Below are 12,996 nucleotides of genomic sequence, written 5' to 3'. Positions count from 1 at the left end.
TTAGCAACCTGTGTTCTATGGAAGTTCACTTCCATTTAAGACAAAATGTGAACCAGCTCTTGTTTAGTTTTTGTACTGGCAGCTGGTAGTTCAGCATAACCCCAGAGACCCAGTCCTCTCTACAAAACAGAAGAGAAAATGGTGACCACCATTCCCTAAAAGGAAGGAAAAGACACAATGAAATCTCGGATTTTATTTAATCAATTTACACAAATCCACAGCAAAATAAACACAAAATAGCACTATATACAGAGTATTACTTACAGTACATTACAGATTTGATTGGTGTAGTGTGTCAGCTCTGACATGATACTCAGTTACAGTAAATTCCTTTACACAGCCGTACCAGGATAGAGGAATGTAATGCAGCTAAGGAACACTGCTTTCCTCAGGCTCCATGATGACCAAATCTCAAGCTCACTGATTTCTGCAGAAATGTGAGGTGCTCTCAAGCAAGGTGGTCATGGCACCTGTACAATACTGCCTCTTCCATTTCTCCTTTACAGCTGTTTTAACCTCAGTTATGGAAGGCAGTAGAGAAGTACAATAGAACATAGACCAGGGAATTTTACTGGAATTCTGACTGTTCTTTGCTCTGTCTGTAGGAAGTCAAAGAATCCTTCACCAGCTGCCTTGGAGTGCAGTGATCAGGAAGTGGGGCTGCAGAACAACTGGAGGAGGCTGTGTGGAGCAAGCCACCTGCATTGCCTTTTTGGGGGGAATTCAAACCCCTCAATAACAGCAGCACATACTTCAGAAAGATAAGACTCAATTCCAAATTCTGTCTCTAGCAAGGCATAACATTCCAAATGTTTCTTATATATAATGCAAGAGGAGCAGGTTACAGGATGGAGCTCATAATTTTAGCTGACAAAGGCAAAAAGTTTACACCAATTTTATTTTTCTCTCCTGGCTTCCTTCAGACAAGTAGTTAACAGGAGTCACCAATGCCAGATAACCATGTTCAACACCATTCCAATAGTGAAGATAATCACTATAGGATTCCCTGTAGGTACCATCAATAAAGTGTGGGTTTTAAGGCTAAAGTACTCAGTACTATCAATCTTCAGAGAAGTCGGATCAAGTTTTTAAGCGTTTCTGACTACAAGTTAACATGTGCAGAGATTCATAGCATACTACATCTCCTACAGTGATAAGATGGAGGAAGAATCTTACAGTGAGACATTCCTTGACCTACTTAAACTCAGCAGAGCTTAATAATAATGGAGAGGGATATAAATCCAGTTGTAGCTGTAGCCCAGTACCCCAGAGACAGCATGGGGAGAGCTGGACTAAAAGTCCATACTCATACGGCTGGAGAGTTGGGTTCTCCTTCCCAGGCTGTTCTCCCTTTTGCCTAAGGCCCCAGCATATTTCATCCTACATCAAGTGCAGTTGTCATTGTCACATAATGCAGTTACAAGGTGTGAGCCCAACACCAGCTAGAGCTTCAGAAAAAGCGGTATTGGCTTTACATGGTAACTTAAGAGACTGAAGTTCTTCTTGGGTCTAATTCTAAAGTTGCTTTTGGAAAACAAATCATACATGGAACATTGAAAGTGCAGCAGTTACTGCCAACATGACATACAGAATTTCACACTATGTGATTGTGTTGAGAGAGTAAAACTGCTGTCAAACATACCCAATTTAAACAACTGCATAAAGCGCTCAAGTCAGAAATAAATAACAAAGCAGTTCAGATACTGACAAGTGTACTAGAAACTAAACATATTCTTACTAGTGCAGAATTTAAAATATACTCCAATTTAAAATTACCTTCTGAAATTCTGGGATGGGGAGCATTGTTCTTTTTGTTGTTTAACCAGAGCGCTGTGGACTTTTCTTCCCATTAAGTTCAGCTCTGTGTAGGAGCCTGCTCTGCTCCACAAGCACTCAGGCAGGAATGGCCTCGACAGCCTCGATGAGGTTGAGGGCCAAGCTGTACTGCCCGTGGTTCTCGGGTAGGTGCTCGATCACCTTGCTCACCAGCCTGGCTGTTGTTGCAATTGGCACTTCCACGTTCTGGATTTCCTGAGGGTCCTGTGTGAAACAATAAACTCAGCCTCTCAATCATGTCACAGCTAAGCCCTCCAAAACCTTTATAAGACCAATTGCTAATGTTTATAAACACAATCAAGCTGATGCTTTGACCCATGAAACTGCTCTAGCATCCATGAAACAGAACTACCATAAGGAAAAACGGGGGGAAAAATCCTATTTCCATGAGTAAGAAAGGGCCTTCAGATGTAATCTCTGGCTTGGTGAACAGAAACCTCAGAAAATAAACCTGTTTTCCAAACTGGAGCTTAACTTACCATAGCTTTGAGCCAAGTGCTCAGTGTTGGAGGAAGCCTGGTGAGAAGTTCCATACCATCCTTGATCTGTCCATGAAGCAGAGCGAAGGCCAGCCTCTGCCCAGCCAGCATAAGCAGCTGGGATGCCAGCACTTCTTTGTCAACCACCTGCAGGAAGGCCTGAAAGTAGAGAAACCAAAGGGATTAGAAACAGTTTCAGTGTGACAGCTCACTTAGTTGGAGGCCTGAACAGCTGTAACAAAAGAAAGTTCTCGATACTAAAAGGGCAAATAGTCTTTGAGACTGTTTCTTGTGTTATGTAACAAAGCACAAGATTAGGAGCTTCACAGCAGCACAACGTAGAGAATTACTCTGTACCTCAGAGATTAGCAGGAGCACAAGATGTCTTACAGTCCAGCAACATAATCCCCCCTCAAGGAAGGGAAGGAGTTTTTTTGTCCTTTTTTTTTTTTTTTTTTTATTCCTGTCCTAGAAGACATGACAGGCGAAAGAAGCCAATTCCTGAAATTATCAAATATAATGAAATTAAAAAGCCATGCTAGTTATACCAGTAGTGCAACTCTCTGTCACATTTCCACTAGTTGCATTACACAGATTCTTGCTGGGAAAATGGAAAAATAAAGGAATTATTAGTCCTGAAAAGATACTTTTATAGTCTCTGACTTTTCAGCCTGGGGACTTTTTAAACTTGATAAATCTTGCCAAACCTTTCCAGGCATCTTAAGTGAGAGAAAAGTAATTTTAGCAGAATACATGACAGTGTTGTAAAATGTTAAAAGCTGTTCTCACCTCTTCACCAAGGTGATCCATCCCATAACTGTACAGTTCACAGACATAATGCCTTCTGACCAAATCCTCAGAGATTTGAAGATACTGAGCCAGGTCCGCAGCCAAAGTTGGCCAATTCTTCCCCTTCTCAAAAGGAAAATAATCCTCTTCTGAGACTTCTCTGTCCGTCTGTGACGAACACAGTGTTTGAACCGCTGCACTCACAACTTTGAGCAAGAACTTTGAAGCAAAAACCACAGGTTACCTCAGGAGTATCTGTAACTTCAGAAGATTAAGAACTTTCAGTACAGAACTTCTGCCTACCTGCTGTCGTATAGATAACACGTTTGGATCCATATCCCCACTAGGTAGCAGCTGAATTGATGTTAGGTCTTTGAAAAATGCATTTTTGCCCTAAAATTGAAAACCAAAGACAGGTCTCAAGCAATACAACAAATCCACTCTGATCCAATACTAAACAGCCCAATTATTTCTTGAATTTATTTTGTATCACACCTTCTGTTTTGCTCACAGAACAAATGGAGACCTTGAGTAAGTGAAGACAAAAAGAGAATGACTAATAGTAATAGTTGTATGTAGAAGAATGGAGGCACAGGAATAGGATCTGATTTTACTTAAGACATAATATGCGCTCTTAAATGACAAAAGGTAGTATAATGTTTTCTGCTAACAGATAAGCAAAAAAAAATACAAAACCAATGGAATTTGACCTGTGGTAAAATGCTAAAATCAGACTCAAATGCTTGATGAGAGCTTGCAGACAAGAGCCTACATCAAAAGGAAAGTAATATTCTGCATTTATAAAATTCCAGAAAATCATTTAGGAAAAAAACTGAACAGTGTTACATAACTAAATTATTTTCTCCACAGCAGGAATTAAACCACAGTCTACACCAGTACTTTGTGTTTAAATTCTCTTAGAATCAAAGTATGGTTATGATAGGAGGAGGAAAGCTCAATTTCTGGTATCAGGATGAAGCTCTGATTGTAATATACTGTATTTTAAATGCAGTGACTTTTCAAAGTGGTTTGTATGGGTTAAATGAAAAATTGTTCATTATTTTTGAGATGCTGGGAATTCTGCAATAATCATCAGCAATAATGGATACAAGAGTGACCATAACAACATTTCTGACCTTTAAATACTTATGTTTCCACTGGCCTGGCACTTCTCAAAGCAACCAGGAAAACCTGTCATCTAGTGTTCTGCAGTATTTTCAGGCCAGCTAATAATTAAAGAGCTGATCTTCATACAACTGAGGTCAATACAAATCTTTTATTCATAAGGAAGCTCACCAAGTTTGAGTCTCTGCCTGAATTCTGGTGACAATTTTGTCAATGCACCACAGTGGACTAAAGGCTTTCATAAAATCATGCAGGAACTGTTTAAAGTGCAAAAGCCAGCAAATATCCCAGATACCAAGAAGAAGGGAGCATTAAGGCAATATTTCATTATCTACTTTCTAAGCTATACCTTGCTGTCAAACAGTGACAGTGGCTTCACACCCTTGAGTGAGAGCCTCATGACGGCGTAGAGGACGGTGCAGAGCACAAACTGGTGCTCCACCAGCGGGTAGTGGATGCGCTTCTGCTCCAGGGCAAGCTCCACGATGGACACCGGGCCCTCCACTGACAACCAGGCGTCCTCAGTGTCCAGCAAAGGGGCCTGCATCTCATCACTGCTCACGTCTGCCTGTCAAGCAACACACCAGAGCAGTCACATGCTAAAAACCTCCTACACTGGTCTGCTCTGCAGTGAAATTAAAAAGAAATCTTCATGTTGTTTACAATACCATTAACATTTGTCTGAACTGAACAGGACAGAAATTAGTATAACCATGGTCTTAAAAAATAGATTTTAACCCATCAGTTCCTTACTTTCAATGGGAAAAATAAAAATTTACCTCTAGCAAAGTTTGCAGAAGTTCTGAACAGCAGCCAAGAAAAGCTGTCATTGCTGTGTCACTCATTCCTACATCCTGGTAATAAACAGTAAGATTTAAATTGTATCAGCTGGAATTGAAACAGGCTTTTATTAGCTCTTTATGTCTGAGAAGACAGTTGTTGACATAAAATACATTGTTCAGCTCAGTTTCTTAACCTGTTATATTTAAATGTAAACAAATACTTACTGAAGTACAACGAAGAATTAACAGGAAAATTTGGAATAAAATAAATGTAGCCATTTACAATACTGTATCTCCAATGAAAACTGAATCAAGTAATGCCACCTAATAGATTTAATTTTCTGATCATATCAATGGTCTTCCAAAGAAGTTTTAACTAATGATTTTATGCATGAAAAATAACAGTAATTTGTCATCTTATAGTCTCAAGCCTACCCTATATTACATCTTAAATTATACTACAGTTCTAATCTGCTTTTTCAGATAAAAATTAAATTATACTAAAAATTTGTTACATTTTCTCTAGGGCTACATTTTCAATTTTTTTTAAACTTTCAAAAATAAATCACAAACCAGTATTAAATTTGAGGCATTTCTGATTAATTTTTCCCACTCAGAGAAAAGTAGTATTACTTGCCCGTCTACATAATCTGTCCTTTGGAGCTTTTCCAACCTGTTTTTACCAAAAAAAAAAAAAAAAAAAAAAAAATCACAACTAAATTTTCATTAGGATATCTGTTACCCACATTTTAACCTTTTATTACTATTTTCCAAATATAAAATGAGAAAATAGCTCAATTACAGCTACATGATGCAACTCATAGCATGTCTTGCTTTCAACAAAAGACTTGATACAGATTGTAAAGGAATGAACATCACTGATGCCCATATTTAGTTCATCCTTCTTAAAGCCTAGGATTAGAAATAAGGCCCCAAGGTCCTCATTCAAATCTCAGAGACAGCTAAGAAATTCCCAGTGATTTCCACAATGCATAACTAAAGCTGTAACACCAAGCATGATATTAGGAAGAAACCAGTTAGTTAATAAAAACCTTTCTCTCCTCTCCTGCAGGTGTTAACTCAGGTAGAAGAGTTATGGTGAAGGATTTGCATAAATGCATGCAGGAAAACTGGAAAAGGGTTTTTGCAGAAGCAACACCTCGTACAACTGTACACAACTGAGCCTATTTGCTGGAAGGAATGGGGAAGAGGACATTCTCCAGTTCTTAGAGAGCTAAACCAAAAGCAAAGGCAGAAAATGAGAGGAGCAAAGGAGAAGGAAGACAAGACAGGAGAGCAAATTCTTGCAGGTTTTGTGTTGGAATTTTATTCTTATTCACTATCCACTTACTAGGAGCACTCTTCCTAAACTGCCTTCCAGTAAACAGCCCCACTGCATAGTTATAAAGCATGAAAAAACCTGAAGTTTAGCAGGGACAAAAGACCACCCAAATTCAAAGGAGACAGACTACATACTAGAACAAAAGCTAATTTACAATAGTAGCAATAGTTAAAAGTGCTCAACAACATCCACAAAACCTTCTGTATTTTGCAGAAGAGTTCATGTATATGAAATCTGGGTTTGTGGTAGATCCTTGGTAATAACTTAACAGGAAACAGGCACAGGCACTTTAATATATTTATTGTTTTCCAACGAAATGTTATAATAGCACACATAGATAGATAATTTCAAACTGTTTCACAAATATTTCTTATTTAGTAAATACAAGCTAAAAAACTGTACTTAAGTCTTCAGAACACATCACCCAGTGTTAATCAGCTGCCTCTAGTTAATCATCTAACAGATCTGATATTTTAAAATATGCATTTCATCATCATTTCCAAATGTTAGCTATATAATAAGCCAAATTACAAGTGGTGATTTGCATAGTTAAATCAAAGATATTCCAAATACTTTTTAAAACAAAACACCGAAATTAAATTGTTTATAAATACTAGTTTAATTTTTCAGTTAGTAACAAAAGCAGCCTCAAGACATTGCACTCACCTTGTCCATAAGATATGTGGCAGAGGAAAGCCTTTTTACTATGAATGTGTTCCACATCATCAGAGCAATACCTAGAACAATCACAAACTTGTAAACTCCTGGTGAATAGAAAAGGGATCTTATAAGATAGTGAACAAAACAAGAAGTAATTGTGAATTATCCACACTGCTTTATACTTGCAGTTTAGATTTCTCAGGAGGAGCATACATAGGTAATCAAATACAGTCATAAGTGCAATAACTTGTTAAAAATATTTTATTATGTAGACTGGGTTAAACATTTTACGTACACATCAAGAGAGCACCTTATTTGCATACATAAACAGCCTACAAAAAAGAAAATGTTCATCACCTTCATTGAAACAGAGTATCAAGAACTGCATGAAAAGTAATTGACTGCAAAGGATGTTCCACTATTTAAATACAAGTAAAAATTCATTTCAGAGCAATTTTATTTTAAAATGCTTTTAGCTGAACGCATCAACTTTATCTAATTACCTTATTTTCACAGTTGTGATGGAAACTCAATTTCACCATGGAAGAGATAAGTGTGGATGTCAGCAGAAAGTTTTGGGGTGGTTTGGTGGGTTTAAGACAAAATGGCCATCACTATTATGAACAGCATTCATTTCCTTGAGTCAACAAACATCCAATCTGTTTTACAATTTCAACAAAGATAATTTTTACTAAGAGCTTTGTACTTACCATGCTGAATGTGAGCATTAATGATGCATCTTAGATGATCTATAGACCTATTGAGAAAACATGCTTCCTTATGGAAAAAATAAATGAAAGTATAAGTTAATACATTATTCAAAACTTGCTTTAAATATAAATTACTAATTCTTAAAGGGCCCAGGTAGATTATCTTAAAACTTTTACTCTGACAGTTATAAAACTAGCAAGTTATTCTGCTGTTGCAATCTTCTCTACCAGTATCTGACAAATACGTGTGCATGGCAAAGTTTGTTTCAGTCATCATGAAGCCAACTGTAATCTCAGGGTTTTTTGGTGTTAGTACTGCTAACATAGTCTTTGCTGAAAGGCACCTACACTGACTACAATAATTTTTCAAATACAAAATCCATTTCTGATAGAAAGAGTAATTTTTACTCAATTTTGCTATGATGGAGTAAGTTCTTAACAAGTCTCAGACAAACCTTCTATTCTACATCAAGTGATGTGGCACAGCTCTAAGGAGTTCTAATTTAACAACATCTGAATTTAGCACAACATTTTCCCTTACAGAAACTATAGGACAGGAGAGGAAAAAAAGGAAATTTTTTGTTTTCTTTCTTATGACAACTGCCAGCAGTGGCCAGGGAATCTGAGAAAATTCAAGAAGTCCCTCTTTCCTCCCACAATAGAATGGGTTCTAGTCCAAAAAATTTAGTATTCTGTGACTTGTTTAAGCATATTTAGAACAGAGAAAAATATGCCTCTGTTTTGGAGTACTGAAACTGTTTTATATCTGCAGTACAAACAGCCAAAAACCTTTTTCAAACTGAACCCAGTTTCCATACGCCCAGTACTGAGAATCTGATAGCTTGGAAATATACAGTGCTGTGCCATTCAGCCTCAGGACATACTGTCATTTTCTCAATTCAATTTCCACTTGCCACTTAGCACAGAAAAATTGCACCTAGTAACTGCTTTCAAAATAAGTCTTATTAATTGATGTTTTGCTAAACTACCAGAAACTTGCAAAGCTCCTTCTATCGAGTTGATCTTAACCATTATTCCCTGCAAAAGACACTTTCTTACCTCTGGGTCCTTATTCCACTGCACTATACATTCCCAAGAGCAATGTGCATGGAGTACATCCACTTCAAGACTACATGGAAATTGCTGATATGCTACTTGCAGCAGCTCTAGAAAAACAAAATCTGAAGTCAGAAGACAGACCTCTTCCGACTAAAATTTCTGCTACTTCACAACAGTTTCTGCAGAGTTTTATAATTTGAAAAATTCACATTATTTTCTTACCTAGGATTCTTTCCAAGCCTGTAGCTGCTTCTTGCTCCTCAAGAAAGAGATTATTATGCATTTCTTCAGATTCTTCAGTACTGTCTGTAGTGTTTTTGTACTGGGCCACATTTAGTATAATCGGACTGAAGCCTTGCCTAAAAACCCACTTTGCTACAGTGTCAGCAATACCTCCTAGGATGTTGAAAAGAAAAGTAAGAGGTAGAGTCAATATATTGCAGATTATTTATGGTTCACAATCTAAGGACAAGAGACAATATAGGGTTTTTAACTACTACCTTTAATTACATACAGGTAACTCTACCAATTAAAATATTTCCTAACCTACTGATCAGAAGCTTACAATGCAGTCTTTACAGTAACAGCTTTTAACAATTTTAAAGCACTGTTCTACATGATTTGCATTGCTTTTAAAATTAAGAATGGTATCCGGCAAAACAATTTCCAGTGCAGAGTACATCATTAAATAGGTAAGGATGGCTCAGAAGTCTATTAGAAAGAAAATCAACAATGACTCCAAGAAAAAAAAATGTACCTTTTCCAGCTTCAAGCAGTTTCTTAACAGACAGTCTGCCCAAAGGCTCAGTCTGGAGTGATGAAACTCTTTTTGTCCTTTTGGTCACTTTGCTGTGCAGTAGTGTTTGAAGTATCAAGCAATCCTCTAACTGTTTCAGCAGAAGTTTCCAATATTCAGTATCAAGAGAAAGTGCTTCCCAGGATTCTGTGTCTGAACCTACAATTATTTGGGAAAACTAACAGAAGACATGAATTGGTTTAGGTCTGTTCATTTTAAAGCACCACAACTGTATTCATAAAAAATGCACAGCATTAAAATTCAGAACTATATCCTAAGAGCTAATGCTTTTTAAAGAACAATTTACTTCAAAGTATGCATTAACTGTTTTGCAAAGATCAATTAACATCCCACACTGCTCACAAGTTACACACGTCCTTAAATAAAAGCCTAAAGGAAATAAAAGGACCTGAACGATCATCTTACAGTCCCACTTTTAAGTTCATATTTAGCTCAAAAGTGGGTTAGAATCCCTTAAAAATATTTAATTTTAAATCCTCCACTATACACACCTTCCCCAAATATATGATTAATCCACCCACATTTCCATTTCCTATCATATTAAAAAATATAGATCATGTACCCAGAAATCCTGGATCACACCACATGGCAGTTCTGTGCATTATTTTGTTAATTCTCATGTGTATCAGCAAATACTCTGCCAGAAAACCCAAGAATCTTTCCAGATTGGTAGGAAAAAAAAGGGGGGGAAGATATATGAATTTATGGAAGGGAAATCTTGAAGGAAATAAATCTGTTACTTTTTTTGTTAAAGCAGAACAGAAGAAAAAGGGACAAAGAAGGCAGGTAGGTTGCAACATATCAACAACTCTATTTTGCAACACTGGCAAACAGTGATAAAGAGAATTTTTGATAAACAGAAGTGCAATAGTTGAGGTGAGTGTGCAAAAATACTGAAACACTTCCTGTTCTTTAGTTAAAATTTATAAGGCAGACACAATTAGGGGGCTGGGGCATCTCTCCTATGAAGACAGGCTGAGAGAGTTAGGATTGCTCAGCCAGGAAGAGAAAAGGCTCCAGGGTGCCCTTACTGCGGCCTTTCAGTACCTAGAATGGGTCTACAGGAAAGGGACATTTTACAAGGGCAGGGAGTGACAGAGCAAGCTTTAAAGACAAATAAGGAGGTTTAGATTGGCTATTAGGAAGAAATTCTTTACTGTGAGGGTGGTAGGCACAGGTCACCCAGGAAAGTTGTGGATGCCCCTTCCCTGGAGTGTTCAAGGCCAGGATAATGATGCTCTTGAGCAACCTGGCCTAGTGGCAGGTGTCCCTGCTAGACTAGCAGAGGCCGAAATCAGACCATTTTTAAAGTGCCTTCCAAGCCAAGCCATGCTCTGGTTCTATTTACAAGGCTGAACACCACCTACATCCCACCTAATCTAATTCAGATCTGCCTAGTGCTATTTGGAAATGAAATAATGTTTTCCATTTTGAATTGAAATGCTGTATGCAGTTTTACAGCCTTAATCACAACTTGGTAAAGGTATTTACAGCCAAGAAAAGCAAACATCCACCATGTTAAGAAGGGATAGTAATATGGGTACTACAAAAATTGAACAGTTACTTAAAAAAAAAAATCTCAACTATGTTAAAACAGGTTTACCATCCCAAGTTCAGTGGACCTCTCAAATTTATGTGGAAAGTGTGTAGGCTTTAAGTTCATCAACATCATTTGCTATTGAGAGAGAAAATCAATGTACAGTTTCCATATTTAAATAAATTTCGTAAATTATCCTGACATATCATTAATTCATCTCAGTATAATGTTCTTCAAATCTGAATGCAAATTTTCAGGCTTGCAGGATGTCACGCCTCTGCCCAGGTTGGAATGAGGACAAATGCTGAGGATATTACTGTTACCAGGACAGTTGCAGGGAAGCGATACAGTAACTAGAATTGAAGGAGAGGTGTGAGATGAGTTACCTTTTTCTCAGTCACGCTGTCGATTATCTCTGCGGTTACAGAGTGTCCCACGTGAGCGGACAGCAGGGCAGCCGCGCTGCTTTCGGACTGAACGCAGGCCGTGCGCATCTGCTGCCACCAGGGGGACACCGACTGCGTGTCCCACGACTCCTCTATAGCGACTGGAGGCAAAGGGAGAGCGGGAAACTCAGCTGGGGTCACTGTGCAGGAGCAACCAACCCCGGAGCCAGCACTTGTGAACACAGCTTGTCCACGAAGAGCAATTTCTGATTACTCTACCTGATCGTTTTCCAGATATTTAGCACACGGGTTCTTGGATTGCAACTCAAGTTTAAAACAGAATGTGAATCACTCATTCTCAAAACTCATTTGTAGCAAACAGACAATAGATCTGAATCACTACTGCTGCATGCTTAAAAGATTTAAGGGATGTTACACTTCACAATGCAAACAGAACCATTTGTGATTTCAAGATGCCACACATATTCAATGCACTCAAGCTGTCTCCCTTCAGGCTACCTTGTGTTCAGCAGCATTAATTTACTCAGACAGCAGCAGTAGCTTACTCATGCTTCCCATTTCAAGCTGATATTGCTGTTCTATGAAGAAGTAGACAATAAGGGAACCCGGCACAGATTTATCCATAGTAGCTGTATGTGAGGGAGGAGAATCAGCATTTATTCATACATACAACATATGTACAACCTCCTCCAAATTATGGCAAACTGACTTTTTAGAGTACTCAAGTTGCAAATGCTGCTAAAGTAACAGTAAAGTAAAGGATGTCTGAGAGCCAGTCAGCACAAATTAAAGAGATGGGACTAAACATTCAAAAAATGTTAGGAAAGCAAGCTGGACAGCCACGTTTCTTGGGCCAAATAGGAGTTGTGTCAACTAAGTGTAGAGTTAGAGTGAAAATGTGGCATGATTAGTTAGTCCATGAACATGCAGCATTAAGTTTTGCTGCATAATTTGTGAGGGGGGAAAACCCAAAGTGATAATAGACTCTAGTCAGAGTAGCAAAATTCTAATAATAACAGTTGCCTTTGAGTATTTTAAATGCACATCTCACCTTTCATTTTGCTCAGAAGTGACAGCATAGTGTAAAGGCAACTGACAGAATCTGGTTTGTCTAGAATATCTTTTTCCTTGGAAAGCCATAAATTGAGAAGTAGCGACTGTAAAAAAAAGAGAATATAGAATTGAAGCAGTAAAAGGAAACTCTAATATTGCAACACACCTAATGCAAACAGTTTTCTCAAACAAGTTTTATGTCACAAAGTAAAAATATTATATTCAGGAATCATTATATTAACATTGCAAGTTAAAAATATACAGCACAATGCACTCTATGACAGATATTGAAATTAAATAATACAATTAGTGCATTTAATTAGGAAGATATTCTAGAAAACACTTCCTTTTAAAAGCTCAACTTGGCAAACATTACAAGTTAATATTATAGGTGAAAATT

General features: G+C 37.7%; 1 protein-coding gene across 5 annotated transcripts in view; it reads right to left on the bottom strand.

Moving 5' to 3' along the window:
• Positions 1–178: 178 nt before the first annotated feature.
• Positions 179–12,996, bottom strand: part of RAB3GAP2 (RAB3 GTPase activating non-catalytic protein subunit 2) — a 42,776-nt gene continuing 29,958 nt past the window's right edge. For 4 of the 5 annotated variants that reach the window (XM_041476799.1, XM_041476801.1, XM_041476800.1 and 1 more), the window contains 14 exons: positions 12,595–12,700; positions 11,523–11,683; positions 9,540–9,756; positions 9,005–9,178; positions 8,783–8,889; positions 7,724–7,790; positions 7,020–7,090; positions 5,649–5,684; positions 5,009–5,083; positions 4,579–4,797; positions 3,408–3,497; positions 3,105–3,323; positions 2,316–2,474; positions 179–2,040 (listed from right to left, as the gene is read on the bottom strand). In XM_041476799.1, the coding sequence (XP_041332733.1) occupies positions 1,894–2,040; positions 2,316–2,474; positions 3,105–3,323; positions 3,408–3,497; positions 4,579–4,797; positions 5,009–5,083; positions 5,649–5,684; positions 7,020–7,090; positions 7,724–7,790; positions 8,783–8,889; positions 9,005–9,178; positions 9,540–9,756; positions 11,523–11,683; positions 12,595–12,700 (1,848 nt within the window). In that variant the 3' untranslated portion in view covers positions 179–1,893. Of the gene's footprint in view, positions 2,041–2,315; positions 2,475–3,104; positions 3,366–3,407; positions 3,498–4,578; positions 4,798–5,008; positions 5,084–5,648; positions 5,685–7,019; positions 7,091–7,723; positions 7,791–8,782; positions 8,890–9,004; positions 9,179–9,539; positions 9,757–11,522; positions 11,684–12,594; positions 12,701–12,996 lie in introns of those variants that run through there. The other variant, XM_041476802.1, reaches the window with a different exon arrangement.

The sequence above is a fragment of the Pyrgilauda ruficollis genome, unplaced genomic scaffold (assembly GCF_017590135.1).
Source record: "Pyrgilauda ruficollis isolate IOZ18807 unplaced genomic scaffold, ASM1759013v1 scaffold4, whole genome shotgun sequence".
In the NCBI taxonomy this organism is placed as follows: Eukaryota; Metazoa; Chordata; class Aves; order Passeriformes; family Passeridae; genus Pyrgilauda; species Pyrgilauda ruficollis.
The sequence above is the reverse complement of the archived record's forward strand: the minus strand, read 5'-3'. Positions and strand labels throughout refer to the sequence as shown.